At 45.2% G+C, this 11,553-nt stretch overlaps 1 protein-coding gene across 1 annotated transcript in view; it reads left to right on the top strand.

Annotated features, from left to right (window-relative positions):
• The first annotated feature begins 7,396 nt into the window (after positions 1 to 7,396).
• zfhx3b (zinc finger homeobox 3b) overlaps positions 7,397 to 11,553 on the top strand; it is an 87,667-nt gene continuing 83,510 nt past the window's right edge. Inside the window, exons 1-2 of the mRNA XM_070901956.1 lie at positions 7,397 to 9,880; positions 10,033 to 10,612. Coding sequence (XP_070758057.1) covers positions 7,397 to 9,880; positions 10,033 to 10,612 — 3,064 coding nt within the window. The remainder of the gene's footprint in view (positions 9,881 to 10,032; positions 10,613 to 11,553) is intronic.

Raw genomic sequence — 11,553 nt, 5'->3', positions numbered from 1 at the left:
TCTGTCAGGGCATGATCCATTCATGGAGCATGGATCCTGCTCCACAGTATGCTCCTGTTTGCTATCATGCCTGGTGGAGACCCCTTATACCACATCCCAGAACTACCATGTTGTTCTCGGAGGCCCCCTTCTCCCGCCTCTCTGTCAACAGGACCTTGGTATGCTGATCAGTGTCAGCTATCCTTAATGGAAGTAGAAGTAGTGGTAATGACATCTCCCTGTTCGCCCCAATCCCTGCAATTCCTCAGGTTTTGGATGGCAGAGTAAGGGAGCAGAGCTGTGTGTGTGTTTGTGTATGTTGGGTGGGTGGGGGTGTGTGTGTGTGTGTGTGTGTGGGGGGGGGGGGGGGGGGGGGGTTATGGTCGCTGGACAGCTGATGGTCTCTCCAAAACATTTACATAAAGCCCCACAATTGTGATAACAAACCGTTTTATCATTGGGCTCCCAATCAATAATGCGGCTTCTTAAGGTTTAATATTTCAATGATATTGATCATTTTAACAACTGTGTTTGTGGTTGTCTTGCCTTAACTGCAGTGCTGTGGGAGGTTGTGTATGTCTGCATGTGTGTATGGCACTACGTGATCTTGCTTGTATGCAGTCTTGATTCTATATATCACATTTGGTCAACCTCGCAGTCCTCTATACATAGTGTTCTGTCCTTTACTTTTATAACAACAACGTTCCTAAATACGTTGTGGTCATTGGTTCTCTTAACCCCCCTCTACCACCCTCATCCTGTTACCATAGTACAAATGAAATGGAGTGAGAGCAAACAGAAGCTCTGAAAGCACTGTAGTTAGCAGATTTCACTTCCATCCTCTCTTGAGAGAACGTCTGCTTCCCGAAGATATAAATAGGGGCAGATTTGATAATTAGTAGAAATGAAGGTCCCGGGGCTCAAAGACTTTGATCAGCACATTTCCCCCTTGTCCCTGACCTTTCATTGGACATGTGTCTTTAGCTCTCTCACTTTCTCTCTAGCTATATATCTAAATCTCACTTTCTCTATCTCTCCATCTGCCTTCTATTTCCTGCTAATATGCAAACACTACAGAAACAGGTATACATACTCTATATCTAAGATTTATTTATGGGATTTCTAAATGTTTTACATTTAAAAATCTTCCCAAGGATCATGATCAGTGTGTTGTTTTCTGATTGATTAGTGCCAGACAGAGCAGTGTACAAAGTACCAAGTGTCCTCTCAGCCTTTCTGCATTCCACACTATGGGAAAGTTAGCACTGCATGCTAAAGGATGTGAGGTTCCATGCCAGACTGTTTCAAATCATTCAATATCCATGTCTGTTGGTCCAAAATTGAGCAGAAATGGGGGATGTGTATCTAACTAATCTGATAAGTATTTGAAAGCTTGAAGTTAACTCTCTATCGCTCTCTTTCTCTGCCTGTGTACGAGTGTATACCGTGTGTTTCTCTGTGCACTGGGTTGCCTGGGGGTGAACGTTAGCTTGTGCCCCATAGTCCTTCTCTGATTATACATCAATACCTTAATTCCAAGGATAATTAATGCTCTGAAAATTACAAAGCTTTCTAAACAAACCACACAGGACATAACAGGAAAATAATACAGTGCAGTCTTTCAGTATGGTTTGTAAATGAAGAAAGATAGCTTGTGGCTTCCGTAATAAGAAGTTACTTTTGTAGTAGTTAAAATAGTTCCTGCTCAGTTTGATTTCGGGCATTCTTCAGAAACCTGGTTGTCATTTTCTTTTTAGTATTACTCTTTAAAATTTCATTGTGTCTTTTTGGCAAATGTATTTTTTTTCTTTATAAAAACAATAGTAAAACAGTCTCTAACAGCATGCATATTTGAATAGAATGTATTTTGTTTGCTCTCCCATTACCTCTTCCTCTGTACTGAGGTTTGAGTGAAATGATATGAGCCTTCTCACATTTGTACTCCTAGTGTACCACAGAAGCCCCCCCATGCTGGTTGCTAATTGGCAGGAGACTGGGAGCTTCCTGCTGTGTGTTCGCTGCTTCCCTTTGCTTTGCCACCCCACCAGGTCTTTCACCAACACTCTGCAGAACCCAGTAATTAACCCACAGCTAATTAACTACTTCTAATTACACCAGCAGGCTGTTTCTATCACACCCTCCAAAACTGAGGAAACACTCTAGTGCCATGTGTAAATCCCCTCTGGAGGGTTTCAGAAGTTGCTGAGCTCCGATCAGATCATTTAATCAGACTGCCCTGTGTATGAGGAACATACAGTTCTGCACTGTGATTTCACTACTGCTTTGTCTTAAATCACTTTGCTTCCGTTCTGCAATGTGGAATGGATTAGCAGAATTTGATGGTGTTACGTAAAGGGTAAAATCATTTTCAAGGTTCTATTTCAAGTCTATTAACAAAGGACGCAATTGATACTACAAACAAATCAATTTTGCTTTTTCTGGCCAGTATTACTAGTGCAAAATGGTTACTAAAATTGAGTGCTGTGAAACTAAAACAATCAGCACAATGCCCCCTGAGTATCTGAGTTTGCTCATATTGTAATCAGGAGGGATTATTTTAGCTGTAAGTGATATACCTGTTCCAACACCAGTTTGATGCATAAAGTAGACATACAAAACAGCATTAATGAAATCTGTGAGCTGTAGTCGTCTCGTCTCTATAGCACCTAATGCTTCTAGGTTTTCACTGGCTGTAACATGACAGAAGCTACATGCCTCAGTTCTGCTATCTCTGAGAAATAGAGACATGGCAGTGACCGGCCCCCTCTACTCACACACACTCATGTAAACACACAGTACTGTTCTTCCCTGCCTCAGACTCAACACCGCCACGGCTATTTCTGTTCCACAGACTGATAGCTCCTACTGAAGATCATTGATTTTACGGGAAGCCCTGTTTACAGGCTGAGTGCCATCGACCTGAGGTGACTTTTTGCCTCCTGCAGTTGGAGCAATACTGGAGCACCCTTACGTCTGCATTAGCGAAATAGTAGACAGAATATTTACAGCACACAATAAACAACAATGCTATACATGGTTAATTGCCTGATTTACAGTGTTGGGGATCAAAGAGAACAAGAACTCCATGTACCTAATATAATTATAAGGGTGTGTTGTCCATAGCGATGGTTGACAAACTTTTTTGGCTCACAACTCCATGACAAAGTGACCCTGTGATACCGACTGAAAGATGATATGCATTTTTTCCCTTTCAGACACTGTACTACCACTACAGTGACTTCAGAATCATTGTCACTGTTTATTATTTCATAAAGTATTAATACATTTAAATAGTTGACTAAAATGAAGTTTTTTTTATGACAGTAAGAGTATATTATTTATAATTTCATACATTTATTTATTTTTGATTCTGCACAGTAAATCATAATGTGATGTCAATCTGCCAGTTTAGGACCACAGTTGCGCACACACTCACATGTAGCACGGTTATTCCTTGAGTATCAAGTTGTTGTATTAGGTATTGGCTACCATTAGTTTTGGTAGAGAATAGACAGTAGATGAAGGCAGAAAGAGACACTTGCAGTGCAGTGTTAGAAATGTAAATTCTCTCACTGTAAGAGCACGGTGTTAAAACCAGAATTTACTAAGCCATGTAGGGCATTAAAATGGACTTATGTTTAAGAGTGCAATGCATGCATGCCTTTAGTGGTGATTAATTGGAACAAACCTGGGAGATAAACCCGTGCTTCAGTCTGCCTGAGGACTACAATGGTTCCCCCATCAATGAGCATGTCCCTAGTGCAACATCAAAGGCCTTCCCCTGCTTTATCAATAAGAACCCTTCCTTCCCACATCTTCCTGTAACTTGCTTAGCGTTCACGCCATTGATTTTCCAATAAGCGCCCCCTTACCCTGCGGTGGCTGGCCAGGCTCTGTGATGGCTCAGAGACCAGACACAGACAGGCAACATCACTGAGGGACTATTGAAAATCAGATGTGGTGTATTGTTAGGGGTCCTCTAGTATTAAGAAACAGTGTTTTTACATTTAAAGAGATGTTCCCTCCTTGCTGACTGCATCACGCCCATATCCCAGCAGGATTCACAGTTAGGGCTGAGTCAGAGAAAATTCCCTTAGGAAACCCTGGAGAGCCGGGTCCTCTGGAGACGAGGTCAGGCCTGCAGGCAGGTGATCAGGCATGCTTATAATCAGATGGATCTTTAGCCTTTAATTCCTCCCTCAGTTGGCCGGTAAAGCCCACCTAATGAAAGGACCCATAACTTAAAACTTATCTCATTTTCCATCCCTACCAAATGACATCCAGACCCACTCTCTGACAGAGTTCATTACAACTGAGGCCTTTTCACAAGGTTGAACCTGCTTTGTTAGGGTGGTGGTGGTGGGAGGTGGAGTATGACTTTTAGTTTTTGTCAGAGGAGAGAGAAAGAGAGAGCAGGGGGACCCTGGGCATAAAGCCTTTGAAGGCAGGTGGCAGCAGGAGTGTGAGTTCTACAGTCAGAATCTGTGCATCGGCATGCTCTCCCTCAGATCAGCTCAGGAATCCAGCCTTTTCTTCCCTCTGATTATCTCTTATTGTCAGCTAAGGCTTGTTTTGGCTGCATACAGCCTGCTTGTGGGCCCACATTCAAAATTACAATACAACACGAGGGCAGAGGCCATGGCAGGATCACTTGTTTTGTGCATTCAGCACTAGTGCCAGTATGCACAAGAAAATTACAACTTTTCTACATATTACAGTATATAACCTTGCATATTACCACTCAGCAGTAGTCACCTTTAGTGGGCTGCTCCATCATTTTGATTTGTGGTTATTAACACAGTCAGCACACAGAGACACCGGCCTCCTCCACTTCCCCTCTTCTTCGACCGCGTCTCTTTGTCTGTCTCCCGGACTTGTTTAGTGCCTCCCAGAGATTAAAGCTTTTCCTGCTTTAAACAGGTGTCACTGAGCCAGGCAGACCTCCAAGAGACAAACAGCGTTATATCAGTTGGCCCATCTGCGACTTGCCGACTCCAGACAATCCCATTGCTCATCAGTAACCACTGCAGGTTATTGAATTACACCATCTTGATTTTAAAGGACAATCCTGTTTTCTGTAAGCAGTGGACACACCAAGCTGGATCAGAGCTCCAGCAATGATCAAGAGTCATCGTGTTATCCTGTCTATTGCTAATTGCTTCAGGTATCTTACAGCAGTAATGTGAATGGATGGGTACATACCCTCACTACAGTGCACTGTAGCCACTCTGTTCAGACTCAAGACCATGCAAAGATGAGAGTCGAGGACTTTAGAGGTCATTGTGAACCAACAATCTTAACTAGTAGTTGTAAAATTGTTCCCAGGCCTGGTCGAGACAGGCAGTGGAATCTGGAGGAGGGGCTGATAGAATAGATTACAGGAACAAGGTGTGAAACTCTCCGTGCTCAGACAGCACACAGGGAGACTTTTTCCTATGAGGCAGTCCTTTTAGACGAGTCACATTTTCAACTTTTTCTTTTCATTCCACTTTGTGCAGTTTATCCACGTGCTTTTAGTTTGAAGAATCACTGTCTGTTTGACATGTGGCATATTTTTTTTTCTTGCATTACTCTCGCTGCCCTCAGTCCATTTGTGTGAAATGGCTGTTGAGCTCATAGCCTCTTATTAATGGAGCAGATAATAAATACAGACCAGTAGGGCTAGTATCCCCTCACTCAATATGGCAGCCATCTCTAAATCATGTCTGGCTGTATAAAGCAATCTTGTTAATAAGCCAGCCAGCCTAATATCTTTCATTTTATATGCAAAGCAAAGCAAGGGTCATCGGGGGTTAGCTTTTGTAGTGTGTAAACAAAACAATAAGATGGGCCATATTGACAGAAAATTTCTGTCCCCAGGTATTTATGACAATAGCATCTACATCATCTTTGTATTCATATTTTAAACTTTTTTCATTAAAGTCATTGCTTTATTATTATTATAATGCTTATTTCTTTATTGTTACTTTGCCCACAATCTGACCTGTTATTGTTAATTCTGAAGCCCAAATACAAACCCACATCTTTAAAATGGAAGTCCATTATTTTTGTAGTTTTTAGTGCATATAGGCTGGAGAGGTCTCAGGTATGTTGTGTGGGAGGCAAGCTTCATCAGACATTCATGAAGAGGCAGACAGACATTATCAATCTCTCCTCTCCTCAGTGGTTAATATGTTAGGGTGTGGGGGTAGACTCCATTCTGATCACAGCTAAAATTTGCATCCCTAAGTAAATAAGTAAATAAATCAAGCGCAAGCAGTGAATGTGCTAATCAACCGGGACATGGCAGTGAGCTTGGTGCCGGGAAACTTTGCTCATGTAATATTCAGTACTGGTGGGTTAAAGGGCAGCCCAGAGTTATTGGTTTCAGCCCGATTGCCCCCTTTAATCAATGTTGGCTGCATCCCTTTAATAAAATTATTAGCTCAGCAGTATCTTGCGCTATCATTTTATCTCTTCTGCGCTCTAAATTGCAGCCTGTGTTGGGCCTCTCTGATGCTCGGGGCATGGCCAGCTCCCGAAAGCTCAGCTCCCATTTATTATTTCAGAGGCGGAGGATGGCTGGAGTGTTTGAAACCAGGCTGAGCGTAGAGGTTATTGGATGCAAGATCTAAACACAGCTGCAGTGAAGTCCCAACCCAGCTTATGTATTTTGGGCTCATAGAAAATACTGCCTTTTTTGCCTCTAGTTCATACACATCCATATTGCACATGTATTACAGTCCTCTTATGTATATACACAACTTGAAGATGGAGTGATAATGGTGATTCTGTTAAGAATGGCTTTTTTTAGATGCAGTTTTCCCCTTTTTCTTCCAGTTATGTAAATGTACAATGTGCTGATGGGTGGCTTCTCAGTGTCTAATTATCTCACAAAGAATCTATTTGATCCATTAAGTTAGCCTGTTTCTCCTTTTTTCTGACTGCAAGTTAATTAAAAACGGATGTAGGATTTGCAGAATATAAGATTAGGGGTGTTGTTTGGAAGGTGAAGATAAAAGATGGTACCTTCCTGATATGGCAGGAAGATGAATCATGGACGGCTTATTAGTGCTTGTCTCAGGTATTGTGTTTAAGTACCTAATCTAGTGTAATGAGCATGGTGTCATTTTTCCAATTATATCTCAGACTTTTGTCTCTCACCCAATGCGCCATACATATGATTTTTTTCTTCTTTTAAGGTTCCTATACATTGTGTCTCTTTCATATTTTCTGTATCTTATCTATTCCCAATAAGCATAGTTATATTTTGGAATTTTCTGTGCAACATTGGCATGATAAATTATTAGTTGTGTGTACTTATGTATATGTGTGTATGTTTACATTAAACATCCCAAATACAACAATAACCTCTTATCTCATCCAATTTTTGTCTCTGCAGGCCTGGATGCGATGAACGCCTCATGTAGGCATCAGCATGGACAGCTGTGAGTCTCCTGTGGTTTCTGGGACAGACGATGGGCTCGGCTCCTCCCAGCAGCAGCAACCACCACAGCCCTGGAACGATCACTCTAGCTCACAGGTCCCTTGCACCAACCAGGCCCCTTCCCTGGACCCCCTGTCTCTCTCTGCTCCCTACCCTTCTCAACCCCAAAACCCCAGTGCACCTCATGACGGGGTGAGAGAACTACAGTCACAGCAGCAGCAGCCAAAACAGACATCACCCCAGGCCCACCGTGATAGCTCTGCCACAGGCCAGCTGCATCCCAGAAGAGAGGGTCTTGAGGAAGAAGAGCACGAGGGAGTGAGCTGTGGAGAAGAGGAGGAATCTGAGGACTTAGATGAAATGGAAATTGACAGCTGTTTCCCAAGTCTTCAACCCTTTCCTGGGGTGCCGATGGCTTCAGGGGGAGGGGGCATGCCCACTCTTCTGCGACATCAGCCCACACGACAGCAGGGAGCACCTGAGAGTGGGAGTGAGGAAGGAGAGGAGGAAGAGGAAGAGGAGAGCAGTGATGTGGAGAACCTGGCTGGAGAGATAGTCTACCAGCCAGATGGCTCAGCCTACATCGTAGAGAGCCTCAGTCAGTTGATCCAAAGTGGTGGGGGTATGGTACCCAGCCTGCTTCCCACAAACTCTCTCACCAGTGGGGGAAAACCGGGGGAACCTGCTGGGACTTCATCCTCGGTCTACCCTCACATCATCAACACGTTCCACATAGCCTCGTCCTTCGGGAAGTGGTTTGGCAATTCAGACCAAGGTTTCCCCAATACCTCAACCATGGCAGGCCTCAGCCCTGTCCTGCACAGTTTCCGTGTCTTCGATGTGCGGCACAAAAGCAACAAGGATTACCTGAACAGCGATGGGTCTGCCAAGAAGTCCTGTGTATCCAAAGATGTTCCCAACAACGTGGATTTCTCCAAATTTGATGGGCTTGCCTTATATGGCAAGGGTAAGCCCATTCTCATGTGTTTTATCTGCAAGCTGTCCTTTGGCTATGCCCGTTCCTTTGCCACTCATGCCGTCCATGATCACCGCATGACACTGTGTGAGGACGAGCGGCAACTGCTAGGGGACAAGCATGCATCTGCCATCATCCAGGGCATTGGGAAGGACAAAGAGCCCCTCATCAGTTTCCTGGAACCAAAAAATAAGAGCACTCCTCTGCCACCTACCCTGCTCCCCATTAACTCTGGCCAGAGCTTCTATGGCACATTTAGTGGTGTCCATCTGGAGCCTGGAAGCAGCAGCGGGGGCAGCGAGACCCTCCTGAACAAAGACTCTGACTCTGGCCTCCAGCAACAGCAGCAGCAACAACAAACCCCGCTAAGCTCAGTCCTCTCTCTTGGAGGGCTGAGCATTCCCAAATCATCCACTCTTACCTCATCCTCAGGCTCTGCCAAAGACTCCAGTGCCCTGCCCAAACAGGGAGGGAGAACAGAGGAGCCTGCTGGGAAAGAGTTGGTATGCAAGGGAGAGGATGGGGACACTGAGGGACATGAAAGCAAGGTGCACCTATCGAGCCAGATGGGGGGCTCGGAAGAAGAAGAGGAACTATTATTAGGGGAGGAGGAAGACGAGGTGGAGGCAGAAAGCACTGCAGTGGCCTGTGGTGGTAACAGTAGCAGCGGCGGGGGTGAAGCGGGGGAACCAGCTGTCTCAAACCAAAGCATTTCCAAATCTCCTTTATTAATGCCTAGTAGCGCTCTCCAGCCTTCTGCCTGCACCTCTGCAGTCAGTTCCACACTCAACAGCAAAGCCCCTGCTTCCACTTCCTCCTCTGTCAAGAAAGAGGATTCAGCTGCAGACGGTGGGGGGAGGACCTCAGAGCTCCCTCTGAGCTTTAACTGCCAGGGGCCCACTGTTCCCATGGTAATGGCGGCAGCTGCCGTCAGAAGGAGTGAGGATGACACTGCTGGCACTTCCTCCTCACCTCTGTCCTCCAATGCTGCTGCTGATGAAAGTGCCAATCGAGATAGTGCCACAGCTCCTGAACCAAATGATTGCCCGGCAGAGGGAGAGGAGGAAAATGGAGCCCTTCTGCACCATCACCACATGCACCACCATCATCTTCACCTCCACCCTTCATCTCATGGCCACTCCCACCCCCTCCCAGGGGGCTCCTGTGACATAATGGGGATGGGCGAGTGTTCACAGAACCATGGGCCTGGTGGCAGCGGAGGAAGTGGGGTAGAATGCCCTAAATGTGACACCGTTCTGGGTTCCTCACGTTCCTTGGGTGGTCACATGACCATGATGCATTCACGCAATTCATGCAAGACACTCAAGTGTCCCAAATGCAACTGGCATTACAAGTACCAGCAGACGTTGGAGGCCCACATGAAAGAGAAGCACCCAGACTCTGGGGGTTCGTGTGTGTACTGCAGTAGTGGTCAGAGCCACCCTCGTCTGGCTCGTGGAGAAAGCTATACCTGTGGATACAAGCCCTTCCGGTGTGAGGTATGTAGCAAAGAAATGCCAAAAGAAGTTTTTGTGTTGTTGATTTGTTGAGCCATTTAGACTTATGTAACATGAAATGGTAAACTGATATTTAAAAGTAATGTATCTATCACTTTATTGCAGTTTATGAGAAAATGTCCTATATTTTGCAGGTGTGTAACTACTCGACCACCACAAAGGGGAACCTAAGCATCCACATGCAGTCGGACAAGCACCTGAACAACATGCAGACACTGCAGAATGGAGGCACCATTGGTTCTGCACAGGAGCAGGTGTTTGGACATACCCCGGGAGGAGTTGTGGCTGTCCCCTCAGTGACCCAGGCCAGTAGCCATCACCCTCCACACCACCATCCTACACAGTCCTCCACCCATATGGCTGGACAGTGTGGGGCCCCCTCCCCAACCAAGCCGAAGAGCAAACCTACTTGGCGGTGTGAGGTATGTGACTATGAGACCAATGTGGCACGGAACCTGCGTATCCACATGACCAGCGAGAAGCACATGCACAACATGATGCTGCTCCAGCAGAATGTGACTCAGATGCAGCATGGTCGACTTGGCTTGGGAGCCATGCCATCACCCTCTGAGGCTGAGCTCTACCAGTATTACCTGACCCAGAATATGAGCCTTCCACCAGGCCTCAAGATAGACCCAGCTGGAGCTGAGGCCCAGTTCCTGATGGGGAGCTTTCACCTGGATCCCAACATGGCCGCCCTGGCCCCTGCACTTGGTGAGCCCCTATTTGCCTCTCTTACTCTTACAAAAATTCCCCTAGTTGATACAAAATCACAAAATAAGAGCTATGTCTTTCATGGTGAATCCGTTTCGTTCATGAATTTACACAGTGATTCCGCTAATTGCATTTTCCAGCGGTGGCCCGCCACTCGAAAATTGCCTAACAATTTTATGAAATGTCATGAAATCCCGGTGCGCTACTAGCTCTGTAGGCCGCTTGAGCAGCCCATTATACAATAACAAGAGGGAGAGAGATGCGTCGTCGGCCCACTTTGATTATGCACCAGTCCACATCCTTCTCCTCAAGATCCTCATCACCAGTTCAACTGTTAGTCAAAGTTTTGCAGCTGAAGCTGTTAAACATAAGACAATAGGGATAAAATAAGCAAGGTTTGGGTTTGGCTGGCTATTTAGCTACATCGGGTGCCTTTTGTTGGAACATTTCATAACTTTGTCGATGCACTTGTCATTGTCACTTTTCGTGAATCAACCACAGCCTGGTCGTTGAAATGTTGAACTCATTGTTACGCATGGTTAGGATTATTGACAAGTTAGTGCTTGTGAATCAGAGACAAACCACCCAACAAGACCCTTTCCCCCTGCCGTTGAAAAAAATCGTAGTGGAAACACCGTTACAGAAACACCGAAAATTATGTTATTCACTTTTTAGTGAGTTAACAACACACAAAATGATGAGCAGGAATATCCATCCATCCACTGCTATGTATACTAGGTATACCACCACTTCTTGTTTTGACAACTTCCGTTCCTTCTCATGCCCTAGGGTATGCCTACCCTAGTGAACTTGACATAATTCTCTCATTTTACAAGCAGAGTGTCACTGAAATATAAAGAGGGAGAGCTGAAAGAAAGATGATCCATTTCAGGAAGTTTACTCCGGGGCTTACCCCATACCCTCTCCATATTTCTTTACTG

Source organism: Enoplosus armatus, chromosome 1, assembly GCF_043641665.1.
Source record: "Enoplosus armatus isolate fEnoArm2 chromosome 1, fEnoArm2.hap1, whole genome shotgun sequence".
Classification (NCBI taxonomy): Eukaryota; Metazoa; Chordata; class Actinopteri; order Centrarchiformes; family Enoplosidae; genus Enoplosus; species Enoplosus armatus.
The sequence above is the reverse complement of the archived record's forward strand: the minus strand, read 5'-3'. Positions and strand labels throughout refer to the sequence as shown.